Source organism: Schistocerca nitens, chromosome 6, assembly GCF_023898315.1.
Source record: "Schistocerca nitens isolate TAMUIC-IGC-003100 chromosome 6, iqSchNite1.1, whole genome shotgun sequence".
Lineage (NCBI taxonomy): Eukaryota > Metazoa > Arthropoda > Insecta > Orthoptera > Acrididae > Schistocerca > Schistocerca nitens.
In genome coordinates, this window is record NC_064619.1 from 50,536,055 (window position 1) to 50,563,614 (window position 27,560).

Here is a 27,560-nt window from a genome sequence, read left to right on the forward strand (position 1 = left end):
GAAAGGTCCATAAGTGGACTAGACAGGAGTGGTGTGTTCACAAATGAAACAGAACAACTCCACCTTTGATCCTGTTCCCAATGACATCAACCTTCCAGTGAAAGGACATCTCCCTGTTTAAAATCTATTTCCTAGGTATAAAACTGCAAGCATCTTCCTTGTGCAAAATGTTTCAGTGCCTACATTTACTTACCCTATTCATGTTCCACTGCAGTACGCAAGCCATCTTAACGGTGATAGTTTTTCCTTACTCCATATCTCTTACCCACAGAGATATAGATGGACCTCTTTGTTCACTGTGCCAAACAAACTTCCAAAAGTTCCACCACAATGTCAAGCTTTGAACCATAAGAGAAAAATAACATGACACGGTCTCTCAGCTTCAGGCACTTTTCAATGTTATACTATCATTTTTCACTGAATATTTTCCTCCGATTGGGGATGGACTAGTTTAGCAGATACGGTTTGCTTCACTTAAAGCTACCAACTAAACAGACAGAGCACTCCCTTTACTGGGCAAGGTATTTGCCACAGGAGTTATCATCACAGTCTTCTGGATGTGAATACAACAATCTCTTTTTGTCAGCAGCCAATAACTAGTTTTTGCTTGTTGCTTGATCCTTACATTAAGGAGTAGTGAGAACAATTATTGACATTTAGAGTGTTTGAATGGATTTGGTATTATGACAGCACCATAAGCTGGATGAAGTTTGCTGTGAAGAATTCTGAAGTATTGATATATTAAATATCAGATTGGATTGATTTGGTGGTAGAGAGCAAACAGCGAGGTCATTGGTCTCATTGGATTAGGGAAGGATGGCGAAGGAAGTCAGCCGTGCCCTTTCACAGGAACCATCCCAGCATTTGCATGAAGCGATTTAGGGAAATCACGGAAAACCTAAATCAGGATGGCTGGATGCGGGACTGAACCGTCGTCCTCCCAAATGTGAGTCCAGTGTGCTAACCATTGCACCACCTTGCTCGGTCAAATATCAGAGACTGGCATCTTATAAAGCTCATTATTTGCTTTTTCCGTTACATTTATGGTATCAGCTGCCTCCACTTGTCGCTTAAGATCATCAGCCTCGAAATGTGAAATACGTGGGATGAAAGTAGGCATCGAAGGTGGGTTAAACATACTCAACTGCACTCAGAAACCTTCTAATCTTCAAAGCCCATATTATCTCATCCTCCCCCCTCCAAACACACACACACACACACACACACACACACACACACACACACACACACACACACACACAAACCAAGAATTGTGTCTTACACTGCTTTCAGAAATTGAAGTCTGGCAGGTACTGACCTTCAAATCGTATAAGTATAAAGGCAATGGGAGAAGACCGCTCCAGAATGTCTCCTTGTTAGTATTACTTATGTCCCTCATTAAAACTGGTTAATTTCAACTCAATCACTATTTTGTACTTCTTAGTCACTCTATCTGATTCCACAATCACTTCTTGATAAGTTTCTATGCACTAGTCTTTGCATATTTGATGTATCCATGTTTCAACGCCACAAGAGGCTATGCTCCATATGGAACATGTAACAAAGTGTTTCTTTAACAGCTCATCCAAACATTTGTAGAAGATTTTCTTTTTGCTATGGAAAACTTAAACTACTTTTGGTACCACTGGCTCTACAGCTACAATTTCTCTCCTGCTGCACATTGTGACTTTAGTTTTTCTATTGTTCTATTACCAATACCAGTTATATTTCTCATTCTCTCTTCAGTCTTCCAAACTCCCTTCTGTGCTTAATGTACCAACTGCAATGTGAGAATTACAGATGGAGTAAAAACTCAGTTTTGCTGGATGAGTGGGAAAAAATATTCTTTGGTCTTGTTGGTGTGATTTCAAGAAACCACAGCAACCCTAAAAAAAATATGGACTGATGAGATATTCTAGTTAATGATTTAGACATTGTACATAAATTGTCCATTATAACCACATGCAAGATCCACATCCTCAATTGTAGCCATATTTCTTTTAGTAGGAACTAAGGTAAAAAAAAGAAAAAATTTCACAGGCAGATCCATAAAATAAAGACATGCACATATGAAAGCATGTGAAACAAGGACAAGTACCTTCATCAGATGGCCAACTAGGTTGCATGATTGTCTGAATGCTCTGTTGCAATTGCTTTAAGCATGGTTTAACACTTTTCACTTGCCCAGCCATCAAGTAATGACAAACCTGAAAGCATAATGCAATCAGTAATAGTTCTTACAAGCATTAGTTACTGCTAATATGAATTAAGTAATACCTGCAACACTAAAAAGAAGACTTTTAAGTACTCCTTTTGATGTTGACTCCCTTGCCACTGATCCACCAGATGACCAGCTTGATTGAGCAACGGATTTACCTCATTAAACTTCTTGTCAATCAACAGCAGCTATAAAATAAATATCACAAATTATTTATGAAATTATCAGCTCTCCTCATTAAATAACAAAAATGCTACTGACAATGCAAGTACACGTACTTACCATACACATCAAAATATACAGCAATACCAGAGCCATCAGTAACACACAGCCCACATTAAATATCCTGCTTTCAGTGCCACAGCTATTTTTGCAGGAACTACAGAGGTAAAATGGAGCACAATATATCTCCAAAAAGAAAGGGAAGTTGCTAATGGAAGATTGGGTGCCAATGTAAAACTGCATGGATATAAGTGCTATGTAGTTTGATACCTTCATCTGGCTTTCACACTAGCAGCTGTGTCATAACTTTCCTCTCCTGTTACAATGCATTAGATAAAATCTTAAGATCGAGCCAAATGACATAAAACAAATGGAAATGTTTCATGCAGGAGCTCTATGGGAAGCAGCTATTCACAAAGGACAACGATGTTATTTAGAAAGGTAGACTTTGGAGAGTAAAAGCTGTTTAAATAATGTTGTAGGGAAAGCTAGAGCAATGTTTAATTTTTCAATGGAAGAGGATCTTAGTTCTAGAATTCTGAATGAAAATAAACACAGTGCTGTAAGTTTTCTTGTAGACAGCTTTTGTGAGAAGAAAGAATACAGGCGCTTAAGTTCATAAACAGGAATTTGGGAGGAGAGGCTCCAATTTGGGTAAATGAAAAATCCAGATAAATTCAAAGTCTTGGCCACATTTGAATTTTGTTTTCTAAGTATTGGGATTAGGTTAAGCAGATACGACTGCAAAACCGCTTTCTAAGTGGCCCAAGGTATAACAAAATCATACAAGGATTCCTGCCAACAGGATTGAGAAGCTTGTATACCTCTATGGACCATCATTTAATTGGATAGATAAAAAATCTACTCACCAATCAGTGGCAGAACACACACACGAAAGACGGTTGTAATTAGCAAGCTTTCGGAGCCAGTGGCTCCTTCTTCAGGCAGAAGGGTTGAAAGCGATGGAAGAAGGGTGAAGGAAAAGGACTGGAGAGATCTAGGAAAAGAGTAGATTTTGGGAAAGTCACCCAGAACCGTGGGTCAGGGGAGACTTACCATACAGGATGAGAAGGAAAGACCATTTATGGACCATTAGGTGTGCTAGCTAAAACCTCTATGTCAAAGAGGAGGTTATAGGAATTTCTAAACCTGCAAACTAGTACACTGCCCAATGGATTCTGCAGAAATGCTTTTAGATTTTATTCATGAAATGAACCAAGCAATGCCACACAGACCAAAATTGATATAGGACTTAAAGTATTACGCACAGTGGAAAACAAAGTAGAGACTGGAAAGAAAATAAAAATAGGCATGGAAAGGTAACGGAGAACAAGAGGAATGAGGGAAGGGAGGGGGGGGGGGAGGAGCTTGACGGCTTGAGAGGGGAGGGGGTACAGGAATGGTCAATCACGGCAGTGATCATACCAATTATGGAAATAAGCTGTAGGGGGAGTGGGGCTTGAACATTTAGATAAATAAAATATGTACTTAAAAGTTTAAAAATGTGCAACAGTGCGGAGGGAAAAATGTAGCCTGAGGCAAGCTGGGGCACACCCCACAGTGAAAGTTATTGCCATGACAGCCACCCCTGACACCACACATGGCAGTGCATTCTGCTATAAAATTCAGTTTTCCTAACGAAACATAAGACTTCAATAGCTGCAAACCCACTGACCGCAAGTATCTGTGGTAGTGAGGTATACATGGTGGTTGCTCATCCTACGTCAGACTGCAGGGCACACATTGCGAGGATATAGGTGATCGTAAGATGACTCCACTGAATGGAGTTCTCAGACACAACAGGAACTCTTAGATACATCTGCAGTATGCATTTGGCACAGTCAATGGCATCTTTCTGCTGGGTACTCAGAGTTCAAGTTTTTCCCCTGTGGTTGCTTCTTTAGATAATTTGTCAGCAAATCGATTTCCTGGAAAACCCACAGGGCTCTGTATCAGGATGAATGTTACAGTTGTTCTGGCACTGTGGAGGTCAACTAATACGTCCTGGATGTTAGCAACCAAAAGGTTTTTGCTGTAGCACTGAGATATGCCTTAAGCAGCTCACGGAGTCACGACAAACTGGGAAATCCTTTGTGGTGAGAGTTCAAATGTACTGCAGAGCCTGCGACATGGTGATCGTCTCTCTAGTGTATATTACTGATTGCATATGGCAGATAACACTTTTTATGCTCCCTGCACTTGCTAAGGCAAAAAACTAATTGTCACTGACTTTCAAGCCATCTGTCTCTATCCATGTCAATTTTGGGTAGTCATGATGTTACGTTTGTGGGGCGCTCAACTGCACTGTTATCAGTGCCCATACAAATTCCCAACCTTTGCTCAGTCCAAACTCACCACTTTCATGAATGAAGATGAAAATCCCTGACCCCAAATTTGGGTAGTTGTGGAGAATCCAATCTAACAGGTGACTGAGAGGCCACCATCACACATGCACAACAACTCTTCTGGCACTTCTCAGTTCGTAGCAGTATCCTCCAGATGGCACTAAAAAATCTGGATCATTTTCTTCTTCCTCACCATATCTATCTGAACATCGTACTTGTCTGCCAATAGTGTGGGCAGTTGCCAAAAGGAGCACAGTGAATCATTGGTTATATTGTTTCTGTCTTGTACTGGTAGACATAGAAATTCTTCTGTCAACAGGCAAACAACACAATGCAGTGTGGACTCTCAGACAGTTATGAACCAGCAGTTAGTTCAGTTCAGAGCCTGCAGCAAGATCAGTACAGTGTTCTGATGACTGTCTTCCTATTTAGCAGTTGTCATTTATGGACTATTTGGACTTTCAAGAGTGTCTGCAACATTACTATCAGTTATAATGACAATATCACTGCCAAGAGATAGAAAAACTATTTAGATATCATTGTACTAGGTATAGGACACCAAGTGCCATGCATCAAAGTGTACAAAAGTTAAGTACTATAATATACTCTTAATAAATGTTATTTAATATTGTGTTGCCACAATATAGTAACAGTGCTGCCCTGTAAAGCACACATTTAATTAGCAAATGTGCTATCAGCCACTTCTAAGGAACTATAGCAGGGAAACACTTTTCTGTTACTGTGGATGTTTGGACTGAATTACTAGCAGCATTCTGTTACCACATTCACAACAGTTGTGAAACAGTCGAGCAACATGGATGGGTAGGCATCTGACAGACAGCGATAGCACAGTTTGCCAACAGCTGTGAAACAGTTGAACAACATGGATGCGTAGGCATCTGACAGACAGCGATAGCATAGTTTGCCAAGAGCTGCCAGAATCTGATCCTCAGTGATCTGACATTAGCTTCCACCAGAGAGCTATCTACAGGTGTCATATAGAAGGCTCCAGTCGCCCAACACAAACCACTGTGTTGGACTGGGTCTAACAAAATCAGTGGTGATGGTGCTATCGAAACTATAGACAACATACCTGCACTCCAGCCAGGATTAAATCAACGCTTTACAAAATAGCAGAAGAACTGTGCTGCTGAAAAATCTGATGATATTCCTCATGCAACTTGCCTTGAGCTGACATACCTGTGGTAACCATGTTAACGAACTGCCAAAAGGGCTTAAAAATTTGAAAGTTTCAGTGACTTCAAGTAACTGGTTACCGAGACAAAGTTCTGGGGATGAATGCACAGTCCTGAATCGACAAAAATGGGTGCCACGAGTTTTCAAGGGGGAAAATTTATCTCCAAAATTCAGAAGCTAATTACTTACTTTTCGTATGCTCCCCTGAAGTTGGCACTCCATAGTGGCAGAGAGCTGAGCTGTAATACAGGCAAACACCATGCATATAAATTGACAGTGGGACCGCAGGTCCCACTGCAGTCACAATACCATTGACTACAATGGCTAAGAACACTGGATTCAGAACTAGTCCCTGATGGACCCCAGTTTCCTGCACACATTGGTCGTTGAGAGCTGATCCTATCAAGACCCAGAATCATTGGATGGACACGAAAGTCTGGATAAAAATAGGGAAACAGACCCAGAAGCCACACTCGTGTAGTGCGGATAGGATGTGATTGCACCAGGTGGCATCATACATCTTCTGTAGGGCAAAGAATACAGCAATCATGTTGGTAATGTGCAAAAGCATTGTACGCTGCTGATTCCAGGTGAATCAGTTGGTCTGTGGTTGACCGCAATGGCCAAAGGCTACTTTGGGATTGTGATATATATCTTCTGGTATCCAGGCACCACAACAGTTGCCAGTAGACTATTCTTTTGAATAATTATTTATATTAGTTATTTATTAGTTATTTATATTATTTATATTGGTTGATAATTAGTCAGAAATTGAGAGCCTTTTCCTGGTTTCAGGATAGGAATAATAATTACCTCCCACCACTGGGAGGGACACTCCCGTTCCCACCAATCAATCATTTGATTATGGAAGGGTTTGGAGTTCTGCTCCAACAGGAGTTTACGTGTCAGGAAATTAGGATGGCTGTTATTTGTAATGTTAGGCATATGTAAGCAAGTTACTGGCTACCTAGAATTGGTATGAGATGAACTGGTTTGTAGAGCTGAGCACTGACAGGCATTCCTAGAATTGGGAAAGCATAGCAGCCATGCTAAGCAGAGGCGACCACTGCTGGTGAGACCAGGAACAAACACTTGATAGGAAGTGGGTAAATCCCGGTATGGGGAATTTGGATGACAATCAGACACATAAGAGGACCAGCAATGACAGAGTGTCAGATAATCTGAAAGACCGCTTCTTGCAGCTCTGTGAAATTCAAGAACAAATCGCAGTTATATAAGAAACAAATCTGAATACACCTTTTTAAAAAAAAGTGAATTCAATGAAACAATAATATTTTCAGTATCTTTAAAACTACAGAAGTTAATATCTTAAGTGACTAAACATTTTCACATCAACAAATAATACTTCAGATGATAGCATTACACTATAGGTATCATCCTTGACAGCTGTGTGTCTATATTTTATTTCTACATTTATTACATGTTTTAGACCTTTTCATTATGCAAATGTTTGTCAGAACATCATATGCTCCACAACACAGCAAATGAATGCAGCATGAATACCTCATATCTTGTCATACTTGTGTATTTATTTAATGAATATGTAAGTATTTTTGCCAGATATTTGTTTAACTACTTATTGTAATTGCTAATACAAAATCATGGTAATTTAAGAAATGGTGAAATGTATATGTTCGCTGACACCACTATTGAAAACAGGGCCAAAAGATGCTGCTGTCAAGCAGATCTAAATGATTGTTTAAGGAATATTTAATAACTATCTGTTGTCATTTAATATGAGTGCACTTGCACAAGACTGCTGGCTTATTTATTTACAGACTACTATTTATAATTATTGTGCTGTGTATGAGTGTGACCGAATGTTTATAACGTTTCTTTATTTAAATATCATTGAAATATATTAGTTTAGTCCTGGAAGTGGTCAAGATGAGTCAAATATTGTCTGTAGAACTTAAGAATAGTGTATTTTTGGTGTGGACGGCCTTCAGCCAATGGAGAAGCAGTCAGTGGCAGAACACTGCTGAACTGAAGTGGAGACAGACCTTTCGAAGGGTGCACTCAAGGAAGCAATTCTGGACACTTTTATGTTTGTGCTTGAAGAAGGCAGACCTGCCTGTGGTAACAAGTGGTATTTGATCATGTGACTGACTGATTCTGCGCTGGGCACTGAACGGCCTCTACAATACTGTAACTTTTTCAGGCTACATTACAGAATTGAAAAGAGAGCGAATATGAGTTTCTACTTATCATCTCGCGTGTGTTCATTTGTAAATCATCATGTTGAACTCTGAACTGTTTTGCACTGGAGAATATTTTGTGTATTGTGATCACAAAATGGACTTGGTTTTCACTTGTTTTCAATGACAATTTAGCTTGGCAATTCTGCTTTTGATAAGGTTATTGTCTATCTGTATTTTAAATAAGTAGGCCCACTTTCCATTTATTTGAGGAATACTTTCTTGAATAATCATCATCCTACATAATTCTGTGTTGTTTACATCGATTACAGACATTACAATACAATCCATTTTATTTAATTACTCATTTATTTTTAATTTTACCTTTATGTGTATTTTATTAATTCACAGTTCTACCCAATGGATAGAATGTCTGACTGCTGGATTACACTACAGATCATTATTTGCAGCGAATTAGCTGCTGGGCATGAAAGACACGCCTGGATCGACCTTTCGACCACATCGAGCTATTTCTTTTCAACAGAGCTGTGCATAGCCCAGTTACCTAAAGTATGAGCAACATCAAGTAAATTCACAATTGGTTTGCTTGTATAGACTGCTGGTTAGAGAATTACTACTGAGCAGATGACCATTAAGTAATGTTGTATACTGCATGTGCACTCTCCAGTGAGTGTTCCACGAAACATTCAGTAATGACTGAAGGATCAGTTCAGATGTTGCCACTGAGCAAGGTGCCAGGAACTACTGTGTATGTTGAGTGATAACAAATGCGGTGGAGTTTAGTCTATCGTTCAGATGATGAGGTGCGGACTCCCATAGATGATACATACTGTTTTCCACAGTCCTTATTTTTTTTTCTTTATTAAAAACCACTCAAAGTCTCTTGAATGGTATTAAGTGTTCCATAGAGTGCCCCGAGATATAAACTGACAGCTGTACCTATTTCTTCAGACCACTATGCACTCGCATCCATCCGGAGAAACTTAAAGAATAGGGTAGCATTGCTTCATCATCATGTATAAATGTATCAGTAGCATCTTGTACAATTATTTAGACTTCCTTCTCTTGATTGGTTTCAAAAGTTTCTTCGGAGTTAAATCTTGTCAGCTGGTTTTTTGAAATTACCAATAGGGTGCATGTTCCATTGATCAATGGGTCAAAAATAAGGAGAGTAACAGGAGAGTGATCACTGTTGCAGAGGTCACCATGGATTAAATATGAGCTCCTTAGGCTGCAGACTGTAATATCTATTACCAAGTATGTCCCAAGGGCCATTCTGAAATGTGTTACAGCTCCTGTATTAAGGAGGCAGACTTCCAGTTCTGAAATTAACTGCTCTATTACTTGGCCCCTGTTAGATATTGTTTGGCTTCCCACATAGAGGATTGTGGACAGTGAGGTCCCCCAGAAGGAAGAAGGATGGAGCCAAGTGTTCCACTAACTCTACCAATTTGTGATACGATACACACATATTGGAAGTAAATAGATACTACATACTGTTATCCTAACTGACCGGTACAAAGTAACGGCCATGGTTTCTAGCACATTTCTAAGTGGCACCTGCTCAATGAAAGTATCAAATTGAATGAGAATGTGTACTACTCCTGATGCTCTTTCGGCATAGTGTGATTTGCACAATATGATTTCAAATTTTTAATAGTAGGGGTTGAGTTTCTGAGAACAGTGTCTCCTAAAATACTATGGCAACTGCAGAGTAAGTAGCCACTGAAAGAACTAGGCCTGGTGGCGAAAGTAACTGTCACAGCTCCATTGAAAAATGATCAGATTGGGACCTGGGAAAGGAACAAAGGGAAAACAGGAGTATAAATTACTTTGCTGTAGAGTTATGCTTCACCTGAATCTGTAATTCTTCATCGGTATTCGTAGGCTTGACCTCAGGGGGGGGATAGGAGTCGGTATGACTGAAGCAGCAGAAGTTGGTTTAACTTTTTCCTGTAAGGTTTCATTGTCTGTGAGGATTTTCCTATCATAACTTCTCAGACACAACAGAACTGTCCTCCTCTATGACCCACATCCTGTGGCTGTGTTGGCCACTGGGCAGTGGTAGACTGCTGGTCTGTTTCATTCTGGGAAAGGGCTGCCTTGGCATGTGTCCTCTTCCCTGATTATGCCAGATGGAGATGAGGCAAATCAGGGTATATGAATGGGACGTTCGCCACCTGTGCTGTGGGTCGGGGTGGGGGTGGGGGGTCGAGGGAACTGGCGTCCCCTCCCAAGATTGAAAAACAGGCATTGACAAGTGACTAGTGGCAGAAATTGCAATTTGAGACTGTCAATGCGCTAAGTGGGAATTTTGGGACAATGTCTTCAATGTTTCACAGTATATTGATTGAGTGGAGATATGCAAACATTTTCTTAGCAACTCAATAAAACGGGGGTCAAGCATTTTATATTCTTGGATTTTCTTAATCATCTTGAAAACTAACGTGTTGGCAAATGAAGGGAATGGTGTTCTGGGTAGTTTACACATGTCTCCACAAGTAGCCTCCTTAGTACAGTGGGAGGACATGTGTCCAAACAATTGACACCAAAAACATCTCATAGGAAGAAGAAATCAGAGCTTGAATCACACCTATAAATCATGACTAACTTTCTCTTGCATACATTTTCATTGAAGGCAAGGAAAAAAGCTCCAGTGTCCACCTTAGTACCCTTAGGGCCTCTCCAGATGCGAAAAACAAAATACACTCCATGTCGCTCTGGGTTAGCATGCAGTCCTTCATTTGTTTATAGCGATATGTCCTGATGGAACATGACATCTTGAATCATGTTAAGTTTGTTATGAGGAGATATGGTAACTGGTACATCCCAAGCTTGTCAAAGGCCTGAAGTACTTATGAATGGGTAGTACTCAATGTTTTGATTAACGAAAACTCATTTCTGATTTTCTGAACTGCAGCAACTTCCTCCGAAATAGTGAAAGTGGCTTCGCTATCACAAGATATTCTCCATCAGTTCTGGAACACACCGAACTGGGTGGACTGTCTACCTCAATTTCTCTCCTGTCTAACTCTCGTCCCATGGGATGGGCACAGATGGAAACACCACAGGGTTGTAAACCTCTGCATTAAAATCTTGCTTTCTATCCATTGAGACGGCCATTTTGGCATGGCCACTAGCATGGGTGAGTGATTCGTTTCATTGTCGATCAGCTACGCCGAACAGAGGCTCTCTCCACGCAGATGCCAGCTCACCATAGTAAAGGCTCCATGGTATACAGTCACTGTAAATGAACTTCTAAAGAAACAGAGATTACTATATAATAGCATAGCTGTATAAAAGCATTTGACTCAGTACCACAACTATGCTCCTTGTCGAAAGTACGATCATATGGGGTACAGAGTGAAACTTATGACTGGACTGAGCACTTTTTGATAGGGAGGACACAGCATTTTATCTTGGATGGAGAGTCACCGTCAGATGTAGAACTAACTTTGGGTGTGCCTCAGGAAAAGGTATTGGGGCCTTTGCTGTTCATATTGTATATTAATGATCTTACAGACAATATTAATAGTACAGTCACACTTTTTGCAGATGGTGCAGTTATCTATAATGAAGTACTGTCTGAAAGAAGCTGCATAAATATTGTCACCTCTTGATAAGATTTCAAAGTGGTGCAGAGATTGCTAAGTTGCTATAAATGTTAATAAATGTAAAATTGTGGACTTAAAAAAAAAAAAAAAAAAAAAACAAAAAAAAAACAGTATCCTTTGACAATAATATCAACGAGTCACTGTTGGAGTCAGCCAACTCATTCAAATACCTTAGTGTAACTCTTTGTAGGTATATAAAATGGAATGATCACGTAGGTTCAGTCATGGGTAAAGCAGGTGGTAAACTTAGGTTTATTGGTAGAATACAGGGGATGTGCAGTCAGTCTACAAAGGAGACTGCTTACAAATCACTAATGCAGCCAGTTCTAGAATATTACTCAAGTGTGGGGGCTTGTACCAGATGATACTAACAGTGGGTATTGAATGTATACAGAGAAGGGCAAAATAAATAGTCACAGGTTTGTTTGATCCATGGGAGAGTGTCACAGAGATACTGAAGGAACTAAAAGGAAGGCTCTTTTAGATAGACATAAACTATCCCGAGAAAGTCTAAAGTTTCAAGAATCTGCTTCAAATGATAATTCTACAAATATACTACAATCCCATATGTATCACTCCCATAGGTATCATGAGAGTAAGTTTAGAATAATTACTGCAAGCACAGAGGCATTCAAATAATGATCCTTCCCTAGCTACATGTGTGAACGAAACAGGATGAAACCCTAATAACTGGTACAATGGGACGTAGCCTCTGCCAAGCAGCTAACAGTGGTTTGCAGAGTATTGATGTAGAAGTAGATGTAGATCTGGATTCTGATGCCAGTCTGAAGAGAGTTAGGTGTAAGAGAACATTTCCTGGAGTAGAGATGACAACAATAAATTAATATGTTGGAAATATTGATTTTTGTACAAATAATATATTTATACCTCAATACTACATTGCCAATATGGTGGCAAAATATTGATATATTTACCAGATATACTAAGGTTTCATGATTTCATTTTCAAAGCAATTTTACTGGATACTGTCAAAGAACAGAAAATCCAGAATGGAATGTAACAATATTACGAAAAGGAAAGTTGCTGCTCACCATATAGGGGAGATGCTGAGTCGCAGTTAGGCACAACAAAAAGATTGTCACAAATAAGCTTTTGGCCAGTAAGGCCTTTGACAAAAATAATGGCCTTGACAAAAATAGACCACCCACCCACCCACCCACCCATACACACACACACACACACACACACACACACACACACACACACACACACACACACACGTGCACAAATGCAACTCACACATACGACTGCAGTCTCTTGCAACTCACTCAGTTGCCAGGGACTGCAGTCGTGTGTGTGTGTGTGTGTGTGTGTGTGTGGGGGGGGGGGGGGGGGCATGCATGCACATGCGGATGTGTGTCTGTCATCTATTTTTGATGAAGGTCTTGCTGGCTGAAAGCTTATTTGTGACAGTCTTTTTGTTGTGCCAACCTGCGACACAGCAGCTCCGCTTTACTGGATATTTGATGCATGTAATCATTGATCTCACATATTCTGTTCAATGACTGTATGAAATTGAAGGTATGTTTGGTATGATATTTACTAAAAGAAAATTATAGATAATGTTACACTCATAAAACACTCAAACAGCAATGATTGATTGTGATGAGAGCAAAAAGTGAAAGGAATTTGCGATCACAAAACTATGAAAACCAGAACAGGGTAAGAGGATGCTTGATGATAGAATGTTTTTCATTTTTTTCAAACATTGCCTTGTTTGTAGGATCAATTCTCTGCCTATACTAATTGCCACTGAGCTGGTAAGTGTTAAAGAAATGAAGACCCAACAATTTGTTTCCTCCAATCAACAAAAACGTAACAGACGAAGAGTATAGATGGGCAAAGTAACAGATCCCTCAAAAACATATTCATATCACCAGTCACTTGCAATGAACACAACTGACCATAATTACAATAAGCCATCATTGAACTGAGATATTAAGAAGTGCTACAAAAATGTATATGTCACTGAATTCCAAGTGCTGTTTTTAGAAGAATTATTTTCTCTCTAACATACTGATTTTTCACCACATTACATTCCAAAAAATAGTATTTTTATTAATCAAAAACCTCCTATAATGAATGACATTACATGCAGACACAGAGAGAGAGAGCTTTTTAAAGCTCAAAACAATGAGTTACAAAATTTTGAAATCACCAATGGTAAAAACCCGAGTATAGTCATGTACTGGATTTTGACTAAAATATCCTGAAACCTGAAGTCATTAAGTCATTTTTTGGTTTCCATGCAGCTCCGAAGTTGAACAATGTATTTTGTAATAGTTTCCTGTGAACATAAACCTTGGAGGAGCTTGCTGGAACACAGTGGATGTATTTATGTCTTACCACTAACAAGTACACGTTACTCGTCTGACTAACTGTCATCACTTTCAGTCTCTAATGCAATAACATCACAGTCTTCTTCACTTTGAGCTGCTAAATTCGATGTCAAACTCAGGATTGCTCTAGCTATCCTTTTTTAAAGGCACTGCCTAAACAGCAAATCCACGACAGAGACACAAAGTGTGCATTTTGTTGTCCAGTATCCAAAGCTGCACAGAGTAAAGACAACACAACAGCCAGGTTACAAATGTAGGACCAGATAATCTCTCGTTTTCACACACTTAACTATCAATGCTAAAACGGGTATAAGAGATGTTTTATTTTTTCACAGGTGTGTTCTTAAGTTGCCCAAATATACTTGGGATTTTAAGTTTGTCAAAGTAACAAAAACCAAATAGTTTAAGGTTTCATGTTTTTGGGTTAATGAAGGAGGGATTGAAGTGGGTGGCTGGTTCATTGCTCCTTTCATCCTAGGACTATCAAACCAATAAAATGGTTCTATAAGGAATGTGATGGGCAACAAAAATCTAGTGTTAATATGTTCACGTGGGATCAAAAAAAAAGTAAAAGAAGGGAAAAACAAAATTAGCTATAAAAGAAGAGTAAAGTCTCATAGTGTGGTAAATTGTAGAAGGCAGTGAGTTTACACCCTTGGATTGAGGTAATAAGGAGTATGGAATACAGAAGCGTAAATGAATTTAAAATTCCGGATGATAGGTCAATCAAGTAGCCAGGGGCTCTCCAGGGCTGTGGTGGGAGGCAACCAGTCATTTCTGCTGAAGACCAGCAAGATTATACCGCCAGTTTTGAGTAAGATTACATAAACCATGCGTGTCAGATAAAATGCAAACCTAGGTTCACTGCTCAGGCGTCATGACTTGAAATTGTGGGTAATGAGTCCGCTAACTTCAGAGTTTCTTTTCTACATGTACATCTACATCTATAACCTGTAAACCACTGTGATATGTATGGCAGAGGGTACACCCCATTGTATCAGTTATTGAGGTTACTTCCCAGCCTATTCACATAGATGAAGAATTATTGCTCAAATGACTCCGAGCATGCTATAATTAATCTAATTTTGTCCTCACGAGCTCCATGTGAGCTATGTAGGGGGGTTCTAGTATATTTCTAGAATCATCATTTAAAGTCAGTTCTTGAAACTTCGTTAGCAGGCTTTCTTTGGACAGTGTACATCTATCTTCAAGAATCTGTCAGTTTTGTTTCTTTGGTACCTCTGTGACACTTTCCCACAGGTCAAACAATCCTGAGACCATTCGTACTGCCCTTCTCTGTATACTTTCCAAATTCCCCATTATTCATATTAAGGTACACGCCACACATACTTCAGCAATAGTCTAGGATGAGTTGTACGACTGATTTGTAAGCAATCTCCTATGTAGACTGATTGCATTTCCCCAGTATTCTACCAATAATGTGAAGTCTACCACCACCTGTTTTACCCACAACTGAGTCTATCTGATCATTCCATTTCATATCCCTGCAAAGTGTTACACCCAAATATTTGTACGATTTGACTGATGCCAAGTGTGACTCACTGATATTTTAGTCGTAGGATATCACATTTTTTTCATTCCGTGAAGTGCACAAGTCTACATTTATGAACATTTAAAGAAAGTTGCCCATCTTTGGAGCACTTTGGAACCTTATTAAGATCTGACAATATTTATGCAGATTCTTTGAAACAATACTTCACTACAGATAACTGTGTCATCTGCAAAAGTCTGATATTACTGTTAATACAGTCTGCAAGGCCATAATATAAAATATGAACATCAAGAATCCCAACACACTTCCATGGAGCACAACCAAAGTTACTTCTACATCTGACAATGAGTATCCATCCAAGATAACATGCAGCACCGTTACTACCAAAAAAAATCCCCAATCCAGTCACAAATTTTGCTCGATACCCCATATCATCGTAATTCTGACAACGAGCATAGATGTTGTACTAAGCCAAACACTTTTCAGAATCCAAAAAATACTGCATCTACCCAACTGTCTTGATCCAAAGCTTTCAGTATATCATGTAGCGTGAGTTGGGTATCATATGATCAATATTTTCAAAATTCATACTGATTGGCTTGGAGCAGGTCATTTTGTTTGAGATATCTCATTATGTTTGAGCTCAGAAAATGTTCTAAGATTCTACACTAAATCAATGTCAACAAGATATTGGATGGTAGTTTTGTGGATAACTTCCACTGATCATCTTTTCTAAGAGTGTGACCTGTGCTTTTTTCCGACTACTGGACACGATTTTTCATTCGAGGTAAAAGTGCGAGACATTATTAAAATGTGCACCACTGACAAAGAAGCATCTCAATTGCAATTACATTAAACAGCTATTTAAGTGCATATTCATAGTTGATTCTAGTATGGCTGATGCAGAGTTCTCAAAGTACTTGAACTGTAGGTTATTAGTGGTACAATCTTTATGAAGAGATCCAAGCAGTTGTAGAATCTTGTGGCAAATAGCTTGATGGGGGCAGCTGTGGCATATTACTCCCTATTCCATGATGCCAGGAGACCATGGGATAAATCTGTCCACAAGTCAAGTCCCAGAATTTTTCATTTTGGCATCCGGCATTCTGACATGGCTGGGGGTCCAGAGGAACACAACCGAACTTCACATATTTTGGAATGATTAAATCTACAAGAAGTAGCTTCACTTATACTGGGAAATTATCTGTGGGTCTCATTCAAAAAGCAAAAGTCTAACCTCACAGTGATAAACTGGGTTGAAAAGATGTGCCACCAAAGGGGCTGCCAATCCACAGGCAGCTTTCCACAGTCCAATCACAGTAGGATGAGAGCCCTATAAAGTCACGAAAGGATGCAATGATCGACCCCCCCCCCCCCCCAGGACATATTGCTGATTCAATTCAGTGTAGAGTTTTAAGTTTTGGCTGGTACATTGTTTCATCTGGCATACATGAAGTAGCAATGTTACTTTACAATGAGAACTAGTCCTAAATAATAGTATGTTTCTATTACCTTACATAACTCAAATAAAGATATGGTTGTGGATGGACAGTTTGATCACAGCAGAAATGATTAGGCATGTTTTGGAGGTAGTGTATTGGATGCCATAGGTGACAGACAAAAATTAGGCTAACTTATAGCTCTCCTTAGTTAGTGTTATGTAGTATCCACATCTGAAGTCCTGAAATAGATATAAAAGTCACCAAAGTATAGACAAATTCAGATTATAGATCCTATAGCCTCTATTAAACTGTTAATTGGTATTAGGAAATGAGTTACATTTAGAACAGGGCCATATGGAACACCATTTGCTAGTGTGTGAAGAAGACAGAAAAGCACCTTCATCAGCACATATCCCAATAGCAGTTACAAAAATTTCAAAATACTCTTAGCTTTTTAAAAATAGGCAATCCACCGATGTGCAGCATCTTTCAAAGATGACACAAGTCGCTTACGTTGTGGGAGAACCCGACTCATTTTTAACACCCATGCTTATTTCATGGTCACACCATGGTAAATGTCTCCAACAATGGGAAGCTGAGGGGAGAGTAACTGGTGTTCCTGTCACTTGTAATACAGCAGTGCTGGTATATCAAAAATAATTTCCTTCCTCTGTTGGGTGGTAAGATTAGGGATTATGGAAACAGTGAATTTAAGCCAATTGGCATTCTTCAAATTTCACCATGGAGGGTTTTCCAATGGGTGTTGGTGTGCCAGACAAAGAAAATTGTCAATGTCATATATATACGATCATGTAGTTTCTAATAAAGAGACAGGAGAGAGCTGGAGCTGCATACCAACAGATTAGTAACTGATAAAGTGCTACATGCTGGACTAAAATGAATAATTGTTAAACAAAATTAAATTAAAAAAGAGGGTACTTGTGCTAGTAGATTGTATCAGTGAGAAATTTTAGAACTGCCCCACAAAGGGCTGTTAGCATTAAAATCCCTTAAGCTTTTAGACACCACAGGACTGGCTACTTGGCATGAAGTACCTGCTGCTCATAATCTCTGATATGACAAACGGAGACTCATTGGCATTCATGAGCAATTCGTAGTTCAGGCACCGACAATCCATTCCTCCCTGGTTAAGGGCATTACAACTGTAATTTGCAACCACTCAGTGATGGATAATTTATCTTGTTGGGTTTTGGGCACTATTCACATATTATATGAATAAGGTGTAATTGCATATCTGATGGGACATGTGACACTTTGGGCAACCTTCTCGGCACAATCCAAGCTGCTGAGAAAAAAATTCTGGAAAGAGGAGGGTCAAACCTGCAAATGAGGGCAGTACACAATTATCCAAAAAGGCTAAGGATGTGGAAGAATGGCCAAAACTGGAATCCTTGGTGACAATTTCCATGAAAGAAGCAAACAAGGTGTATGAATTAATGGGTAGCATAGTTATGTCAGATTATAAGGTCACATAAGGTTGATTTGGAGTTAAAGGGACTAAACTGCAAGGTCATCAGTCCCTTCATCTGCTAAGTGGCAAACCAGGAGTAGTCACCAGAGGACAGAGGCGAATCTTGGAAAACTTAATGTGTAACTAACACAATAAAAGCCACTACAGAGGCCCAGAAAAAAGACAGCACAGACAAGTCATTAAAAGATCAATCAAGACAAGGCCTTAAAACCAAGAAATTAAAAACAATAAAAAAAGTGGCAAGGGTAGAGGCCAGGCTGGCCTACCAAGCAAGGACCACCAAAAAGGGACCTCTGGGGGCTGGGAGGGAGGCAGAGGGAGAAGACAGGTGCCCCAACAACCCCTCAGGCAGTCATTGACGCCAAAAAGCCCTACCTTACAGGACCAATAGAAACCACTTTTGTGGGCAAAACATAACACTTGCTCAGCTGAGTTGGCATTTTCTGCTAGCACCAGAGGTAGAGCGTCAGGAAGATTAAGATGCCACCTGAAAGCAGCCAAATTAGGGCAATCTATGAGGATGTGAGCCACCATCAGGTAGGCTCCACATTGACAGTTTCTTACATTTTTTTTTTTTTTTTAATTATGGTTTTAGGGTGCAAAACTGCTATGGTCATAAGCAGCCATTCTGTGGCTTAGTGAAGTGTAAAAAAACGAAATTTAAATCAGTAGCAATGGGAGCGAAACTCTAAGAGGAGGGAAACTAAATACGGAAGGAAATCTTAGAAAACTGCTATTTAGTTATTTTATACCAGCGATACTATAGGGTCAGAAACAAAGCAAGCAAAAAGATGCTCTTCAGTTTTTAAAATTTCTTTAGATTCATTTGTCTCTATCTGTGATAGCAGGCAGACGTATTGCGAGTTCTGTCGATTTAATATTGTTAAAACATGTATTCCAACTGTACAGTAAAAGTGTTATCAAGATAGGAAAGTTTGTTTGCACAGTTATTTCCTGTTCATTATTCCATGACGCGCCAAGAATCTTGCATTAAGAGGATTGAAGCTAACAAGAAGAATTCGTGTGAGCAGAAGAGGGGTGATCCAGAACCAGTATTGTCATATGAATCTCCATGCACAACAGCTGTAACAAAAACAGACATATATAATTTACGAATGTTAGATACTGAATATATGTCTTATATATTGAAGGTCCATTTATATTAGTGCCAGTTAAAGTTTGCCCAGAATATGAGTACTTTCCAATCCCTTTTTAGTCATTCTTCCAAAATTTTCCTTTTAATTATTTAAGTAGCAAACTTTTATTAAGATTTCCAATATATATCACATTTCTAGTCCCCCACGCCACTATTCAATAAAATCGGCTGAGTGCCTGTCATCTGCTAAAAGGGAAGATATAGCAGGCGACAGCTGTAAACGGGTGTGTAGTGCATTAAAATAGAGGCACTGGAGTAAAAAGTGTCTCACTGACTGCCCACGGTTGTGAGCAGTAGGGACAAAGTGGGGGAGGATCGCCACTTAAAAGATGTCGATGGCTAAAAAGACAGTGCCCAATCCGGAATCTAGTTAAAATTACCTCCTCCTGACGACGAGGCCAAGAGGAAGAGGTCAAGCACAGGGAAGAGGTTTCATGTCCCGTAATTTATCATCAGGAAGTGCAGACCAATGTGTGTGTCATAAAAGAGCAACACGATGACATAAAACACTAAGAAGATCAGCAAAGGGAACCATGCAAACAGCAGGCCGCGGAAGAGAGACTGCGACCTTTGCTGCTATATCAGCTGCCTCATTTCCGCAGATACCAACATGCCCTGGGATCCAGAGGAATGCCACAGAGACGCCTCTCCAAGTGTAGCATGTGGAGGCAGTCCTGAATCGGGTGGACCAGAGGTTGAACGGGATAAGGAGCTTGGAGGTTGAGAAGAGAGCTGAGCAAATCCGAGCATATAATATACTGTATCCACTTATGGCGGCAGATGTATTGGACAGCCTGGAGAACAGCGTAAATCTCTGCAGTAAAAAGCGAACACTGGTCAGGAAGCTGAAATCTAATAGGGGTGTCGCCATCCATGTAAATAACTGTGGCATCCTCCATTTGTGCGCATAGAGCAGAAAATGCCCTCCGATAAACTATGGGAGGAGGGGAAAGGGGGGGGGGGAGGCGGTACTATCCTTGGGAAGCTGGCAAAGGTCACGGAGAAGGCAGGTCCGGGGGCAAAGCCAAGGTGGTGCTGTACCTCCATTTGTCAAGAAAGTTTTAGGAAATTGGAAGGAAAGGGAATGTAACAGTCGACGGAAGCAGACTCCCGGTGGTAGTTGAGAGGAAGAGTGGCCTGCATGCCCTAAATCCAAGGAGGCATCAAAAAAAAAAGGGCATGGGTCGGAAAAGTGGGCATGGAAGACAGATGACTAGCGTAATGAGTCAGAAGAACAGCTCACAGATTGGACATCAGAGGTTCAGCAGTCTCAGCGTAAAAGCTCTCCATGGGGTTCGTGTAAAAAGCTCCAGATGCTAAACACAATCCATGATGGTGGACAGAGTCTAGACACTGAAGAACAGACGGCCATGCAGAGGAACAAACTATGCTTCCATAGTCCAATTTCGAATGCACTAAGGCAGGATTAGGCGGAGGAGGACCACTCGATCTGCTCCCCAGGAGATACCACATAGAATACAGAGGGTGTTGAGGGATCGCAGACAGCGAGCTGAAAAATATAAAATGTGGGAAGACCAGCACAGTTTTCTGTCAAACATAAGTCCCAAGTATTTGACGACATCTGCGAATGGAAGGTAGACAGGGCCTAGATGTAGGAAAGGCAGATAAAACTCCATAAAACGCCAAACATTTACACAGACGGTCTTACTGGGAGTAAATTGGAAGCCGCCTTTGATGCTTCATGAGTGGAGGTGATGGAGACAGCCAATTGGCTTAAATTCACTGTTTCCATAATCCCTAATCTTACCACCCAACGGAGGAAGGAAATTATTTTTGATATACCAGCACTGCTGTATTACAAGTGACAGGAACACCAGTTACTCTCCCCTCAGCTTCCCATTGTTGGAGACATTTCAAGAAGGCTGGTCCATTGAGAGTTGTAGTAAACTGTAAAATCGCCGACAAAAAGGAAGCCTGAGATATCGGGAAGAAGACAATTGATAATTGGATTTAGGGCAATTGTAAACAATACAACACATAGCATGGAGCCCTGGAGCACCCTGTTATCTTGGGAGAAATTACGGGAGAAAGTAGTGTCCATCTGCACCTTAAATGTGCGCTCTGTCATAAATTGACAGATAAAAAGGGGTAGCCGACCTCAAAATCCCCAAGAGAACAGTGTGTGGAGAATGCCTGACCTCCAACAGGTATCGTGAGCCCTCTCCAGATCAAACAATATAGCTACCATTTGGAGTTTCCTGAGGAAATTGTTTATGATATAAGTGGAGAGAGCAACAAGATGGTCAACTGAGGAACGATGCTTTCAGAAAGTGCATTGGGCAGCTGTTAAAAGGTTTTGGGACTCCAGCCACCAGTCTAAACGGCAATTTACCATACGCTCCAAAACCTTACATACACTACTCATGAGAGAGATTGAGTGATAGCTAGAGGGGAGATGTTTCTCCTTTCCAGGTTTTGGAACAGGAATGATGATAGCTTCCCACTTCTGAGAAAGGTACTGTCGGTCCAAATTTGAATATAAAGACGAAGGACATAATGCAGACTATGGTATGATACATGCAGCAACATTTGGATGTGGAGGTCATCCAGTCTTGGGGCAGAAGAATGAGAGGAAGAGAGAGCATGTTGGAGTGTGAAAAAACAGTATTATAGCTTTCGCAATTTTGAGAGGAGAAAACAAAAGGTAGCACTTCCGCTGCTCGTTTCTTCAGGAGAAAGGCTGGCGGGTAATTTGAAGAGCTCAAAATCTCAGCAAAGTGACCCAATGAGTTAGAAATTGTGACTGAGTCCACTAAGGTATCTTGTGCGACAGTTAGCCCAGAGATCAGGGAGAAATTAGACATGCCAGATAACTGTCGGATTCAACTCCAAATTACAGATGGGGGAGTGAAGGTGTAAAAGGAGTTGGTAAAGAAGTCCCAACTTGCATTCTTGCTATCGCAGATGATGTGAGGGCATCGCACACATAAATGCAGGGGCGTGGTGGGGCATGGTGGCATGGGCGTGGGGGCAAGGGAGCAGGGGCATCAGCAATTTAAACTTAGTTCTGGGTTGCTGTTGTGGGAGGTCGAGCTCCCTTCCACGGAAAAGGATACAGTAGTTAGAATGTTCAGTGTCCAGCATAATTCAGCAGCTGTTGTTGTTGGCACCTGATAAGTAATGGAGGGACTCCAGCCTCGACTAGTAGGCTGCTTACAAAACTAGTTCAGAAGGCTCTTGTTGCAAATTGGAACCCACAATGATGAATGGGACCCAGTAACCACAATGCTGAGGGTGATGCTGAACCATATGCAAGACTCCCATAATCAAGACAGGTTGGATCAGGGCTTTGTAGAGCCACGAATGGGTAGAGTGAGCTGCACCCCAGTTAATGTTACTGAGGCAGTGAAGTGTACTGTGGTGTCACCAGCACTTTCACTTAAGTTGGCAAAGGTGGGGAAGCCACAGCAGCTGGGAATTGAAGACCGGTCCCAAAAAGCCGTGCGTCTCAACTACAAAAAGTAGCTGATTATCTAGATAAGGCTCTGGGTGTGAGAGGGCAGTGCGACAGTGACAAAGCATGACACGAGTCTTGGCAGCTGAAACTGAAAGCCATGGGTGAGAGCCCATGATCACACCTTTCGTATGGCATCCTCTAGGCGACGCTCAGCAGCACCCATACTACAGTGGCAAAAATCATCGGGATATAGGGAGGGCGATACTGACCTGCTGCCACTGCTAGACCTTCGATGGCCACCAGAAAGAGGGGGACACTCAGTACAGAGCCCTGCGAGAGCCCCCGCGTTCTCTTGGATATGGGGGGAGCGGGTGCTCAGTGAAGCACCCATTTGGCCCCAGAATGTACGGTGTGACAGGAAGTTCTTGACAAAAATCGGTAGTGCATCCCAGAGCCCAACTCACATAATGTAGTAAGGATATGGTGATGCCATGTCCTGTCATGTCATGTCAACGAGGTGCTGACAATGTGCAAAGGCCGTCTGGATGGTGGACTCCAGGTGAACCAAATTATCAACATTGAGCAGCCTTTGGGAAAACCACCCTGAGATGCAGCCAAAAGGCCCTGAGATACAAGCAGACAACACGGGCACATGCCCAACATGCCTATGAGCAGCTTACAGAGAACGTTGGTAAGGCTGATTGGGCGATAACTGTGCATCTCTAGGGGGTTCTTACCTGGTTGAAGTATTGGAACTATTGCACTTACTTGCCACTGAAACGGGAGCTCACATTCATTCCAGATCCAATTAAAGAGGGTACGTATGTTACACTGACAGTCCACTGACAGAGGTTTCAGCATTTGGTTGTGGATGCAGTCTGACCCTGGGGTCGTATGAGGGCAAGGTGCTAGAGTACTGGAGAGTTCCCATTCACTGAATGGAGCATTATATGGCTCCAGGTGTCAGGTAGTAAAAGATAAGTGTTTTCATTCCACCTGCTGTTTTATGAGCTCAACAGCGGAATGGTAGTTCTCAGACGCAGATGCACGAGTGTAATGTTCAGCAAAATGTTCAGCGAGAGTGTCTAGATCAGTATAAATGGCACCATCTAAGCAAATATTTGGTGCACCTGCAAGGAACTGGAAGCTGTAGGCTCATCTTATCTTTTCCCATATCTGTGGTGGAGAGGTACTTGATTCAATGGTGGAAACATACCACTCCCAGAATTCTTGCTTTCATCATTTTATGAGGCAGCTGACATGGGCATAGAGCCGTTTAAAGGCAATGAGGTGCTCCAGTGAAGGGCGTTGATTATGGCATTGGAGAGCCTGCCTATGATCTAAATGGCTGCAGCGATCTCTGGGGTCCACGAGGGTATGGCTTGGTTGGCTACCAAAAGAATGGCTGCCATTGTATACTGAGAAGCCACATCGATATTGCCTTGCAATGGGGAGCTAAGGACGACTGCATAGGTGAACCCATCCCAGTCAGCATTACCGAGAATCCATCTGGGTTGGCATCCAGGTGAGCAATGCTGAGGGAGGGGCAGGGAGATTGGGATGTGGTCACTACCAGACAGGTCATCGTGGATCCTCCAGTGGATATATGGTAAAAGACCAGGATCACAAAACAAGAATCAATGGCCAAATAAGTTCTGGGTGCCACACAAGCTTGTGGTGGCAACAGAGTTCAAGACGCAAAGACCAAGCCGTGCCAGTAAAGATCAGATGTTTTTACCATGGCCAGGGATCACTATACCCTTCCACAAATGGTTATGGGTGCTGAAGTCACCCAAGACTAGGAAAGGTAGTGGGAGCTGAGAGAGTAATGCAGACAGTACATTCTGGGACATGACATCATCGTTAGGGAGATAAACATTACAGATGATAAAATCCTGATGTGGCTGTACCCGAACTGCCACAGCCTGTATATCAAGAGGCACAAGGACACTGTATATAGAGTTCAGCATATATGTACAAACTCCACCCATAACCTCTCATAGTCTGTACAGTCCTTAAGACAACCTCAGTAGCCACGAAAGGCAGGGATCAGAGTTCCTGGAAACCATGTTTACTGGATGGCAATACAGAATGCAGTGTACGTGCTTAAAAGCTGCTGTAGCTCAGCCAGGTGGTGGAAAATCATTACAATTCCACTGGAGGCTCAGACTGACTGAATACTGTGGGGGCATGAAGCAACTGGAGGCACATTGCCTGGTGAGATCTGGTGCCTCAGGGGCCACTGGGATCCCTACCTTGGGCACAGGAGTAGAATGTGCAGAGCCCAGTGGCATGGGGGCCAGAAGACAAGGACTGTGAACATTTCACTGAATTGGTTTCAGGGACAGAGGAAAAATGAGAAGTCCAACGGTCAGCAGACTTCAGTTCCTTCAACCACCAGCTGGCATCTGGCTCTGGAACAGCACGAACCATGGAAGGAAGAGTCCCAAAGGGCCTCTTCCTAGCTAGAGAAGCTGCAGGAGGATGAGGTGCCTCCAGCAGGGGGGATGGGGACTGGTGTTACCGGCAGGTTGAGAGCAAATGCTCCCAAAGTGGGTGCGATGGAAGCACCAGAAGCGTCCCCCCCCCCCCACCCCACCCCCCACCCCACCCCAACTGCCTTGGGTGTGGGGGTGGGAGGGGGGGGGGGAAAGCTTCAGAGGTTATGAGGGCCCACCGTAAGAGGTGCAGAAGAGGAAGGCACTGTCAAGAGAGAAGGTGACAACATTGCAGCTGTAGCGTAAGAGTGTGTCATTTATCTGGTATTAAAATTTCCATACTTTTTTCTGGCCTCTTGTTACGTGATCTCTCCCAGGCTCTTATACTTCTGGATTTTCTTCTCACACTTAAAAGAAGAGCAATCTGGTGAGTAGGGGAGTGGAGCTTCCTGCAGTTTACACAGATGGGGGGAGGGGTACAAGGAACAGTTGTGCGCAGAGGACCTCCACAATCCCTGTAGACATGGGTAGCTGTGCAACGGGAAGACGTATGTCTGATCTTCATACACCAGAAGCATCTCTTCGGAGTAGAACATGGGGCTTCACATCACACCGATAGACCATCACCCTAACCTTCTCAGGCAAATATCACCCTCGAAATCCAAGATGAAGGCCCCAGTAGCAACTCTGTTCTCTCTTGGTCACGATGGATTAAGTGCACACCTTGCTGTTATAAGTTGGCCTGCAGCTCATCGTCAGATAGCAGAAGAAGACACCTTGGACCATAGTGAGACTTGTGGGGAGTAACATCACAGGAATCTCACACAACCTTTTACAAGAGAGCAGCATGTGTGACTGGGCAGGAGATGATGTTTTACCAAGAAGGGAACTGCTATTCACCTGCGACTTCCCCGTATTTGTCTTCAATGTTTTCCACATAAAATAAAGGCTTTGTAGCCAGAAGGTGCCCCCACAGGTCCTTGTACAGACCCAGTATTGGGTGGAGGATTTTGCTCCTTGTTGTCGAGTCCTGTGCTCCTCTCCAGTGTGGCAAGAGAAGAGAACGTGTTGGGATCATACTCTGTTGCACTGCACAAGGATTTTCCATTTGAAGAGACTGCTGCGGCCATGTGATCACCAGCAGGAGAAAGTTTAACTTGCTTCATTTGTGAACTATCTGCCATGGTGCCACCCACTTCAAATGGAGGCGGGGGGGGGGGTCTCCCCACGGGCACCATCCAGCCATGCAACGGATATCTGGCCATTAATTTGTTGCCAGTCCCCGTGCCCCAGTCATAATGGGTACATAGTCCCCATAGTCCATGGCATACATGGAGAATGTGCACTGCAGGCAACAGTGTGACCCCCTGCATGGTCAGGCGGCTACCATCACAAAGGTTCCTGATGACCCCCCCCCCCCCCCTCCCCCATAACAGGATGGCTACCGGGCTGGGTTTTGGTTGTACTGCAACAACAGGAAGATAGGGTGCCAGTTTGGAAGGGCACAGAGGCAGAGCAAATACCACAGTGGGTGACCTTCCCTGCATGACATGCACTTCTGTAAAATTTGGAAAGGCTGGCAGGTCAAATCCAATAACAGGGACCATATAATCATTAACAGAAGGTGAAGACAGTGCCAGGAGTGAAACTAGAAATCGGGATCAAAATCGTGAACCAAGTCCAAACAGGGTCTGCACCAAAAGGACCATCGATGGAAAGTCAGGGAGGTAAGAGACAGTCAAGTATAGGTTTGCAGCACAGGAAGAGGAAGCAATGCTGCACAGGCTGGGACCCCATGGTAGCCAAGCAGATACTCACCAAAGAGTGGTGATCCCCTGGGGGGAATTATGAAAGGGAGAGGGGGTATTTTGACTAAGGTAAGAATAAATGCTATAATGGCTCAGGGCACCACGTTTATCACTCTCAGAAGTCGCAAACTGCCATGTGGGTTTAATATAGGGTTTC

The 27,560-nt window shown here is 41.9% G+C and overlaps 1 protein-coding gene across 2 annotated transcripts in view; it reads right to left on the reverse strand.

Annotated features, from left to right (window-relative positions):
• Positions 1-27,560, reverse strand: part of LOC126262837 (MAU2 chromatid cohesion factor homolog) — a 199,358-nt gene that overhangs the window by 126,417 nt on the left and 45,381 nt on the right. For both annotated transcript variants that reach the window (XR_007546764.1, XM_049959694.1), the window contains exons 4-5: positions 2,278-2,406; positions 2,099-2,207 (exon numbers count right to left, since the gene is read on the reverse strand). Coding sequence is in view for 1 of the 2 variants with exons in the window: in XM_049959694.1 (XP_049815651.1) it covers positions 2,099-2,207; positions 2,278-2,406 (238 nt within the window). In the remaining variant the exon portion in view is untranslated. The remainder of the gene's footprint in view (positions 1-2,098; positions 2,208-2,277; positions 2,407-27,560) is intronic.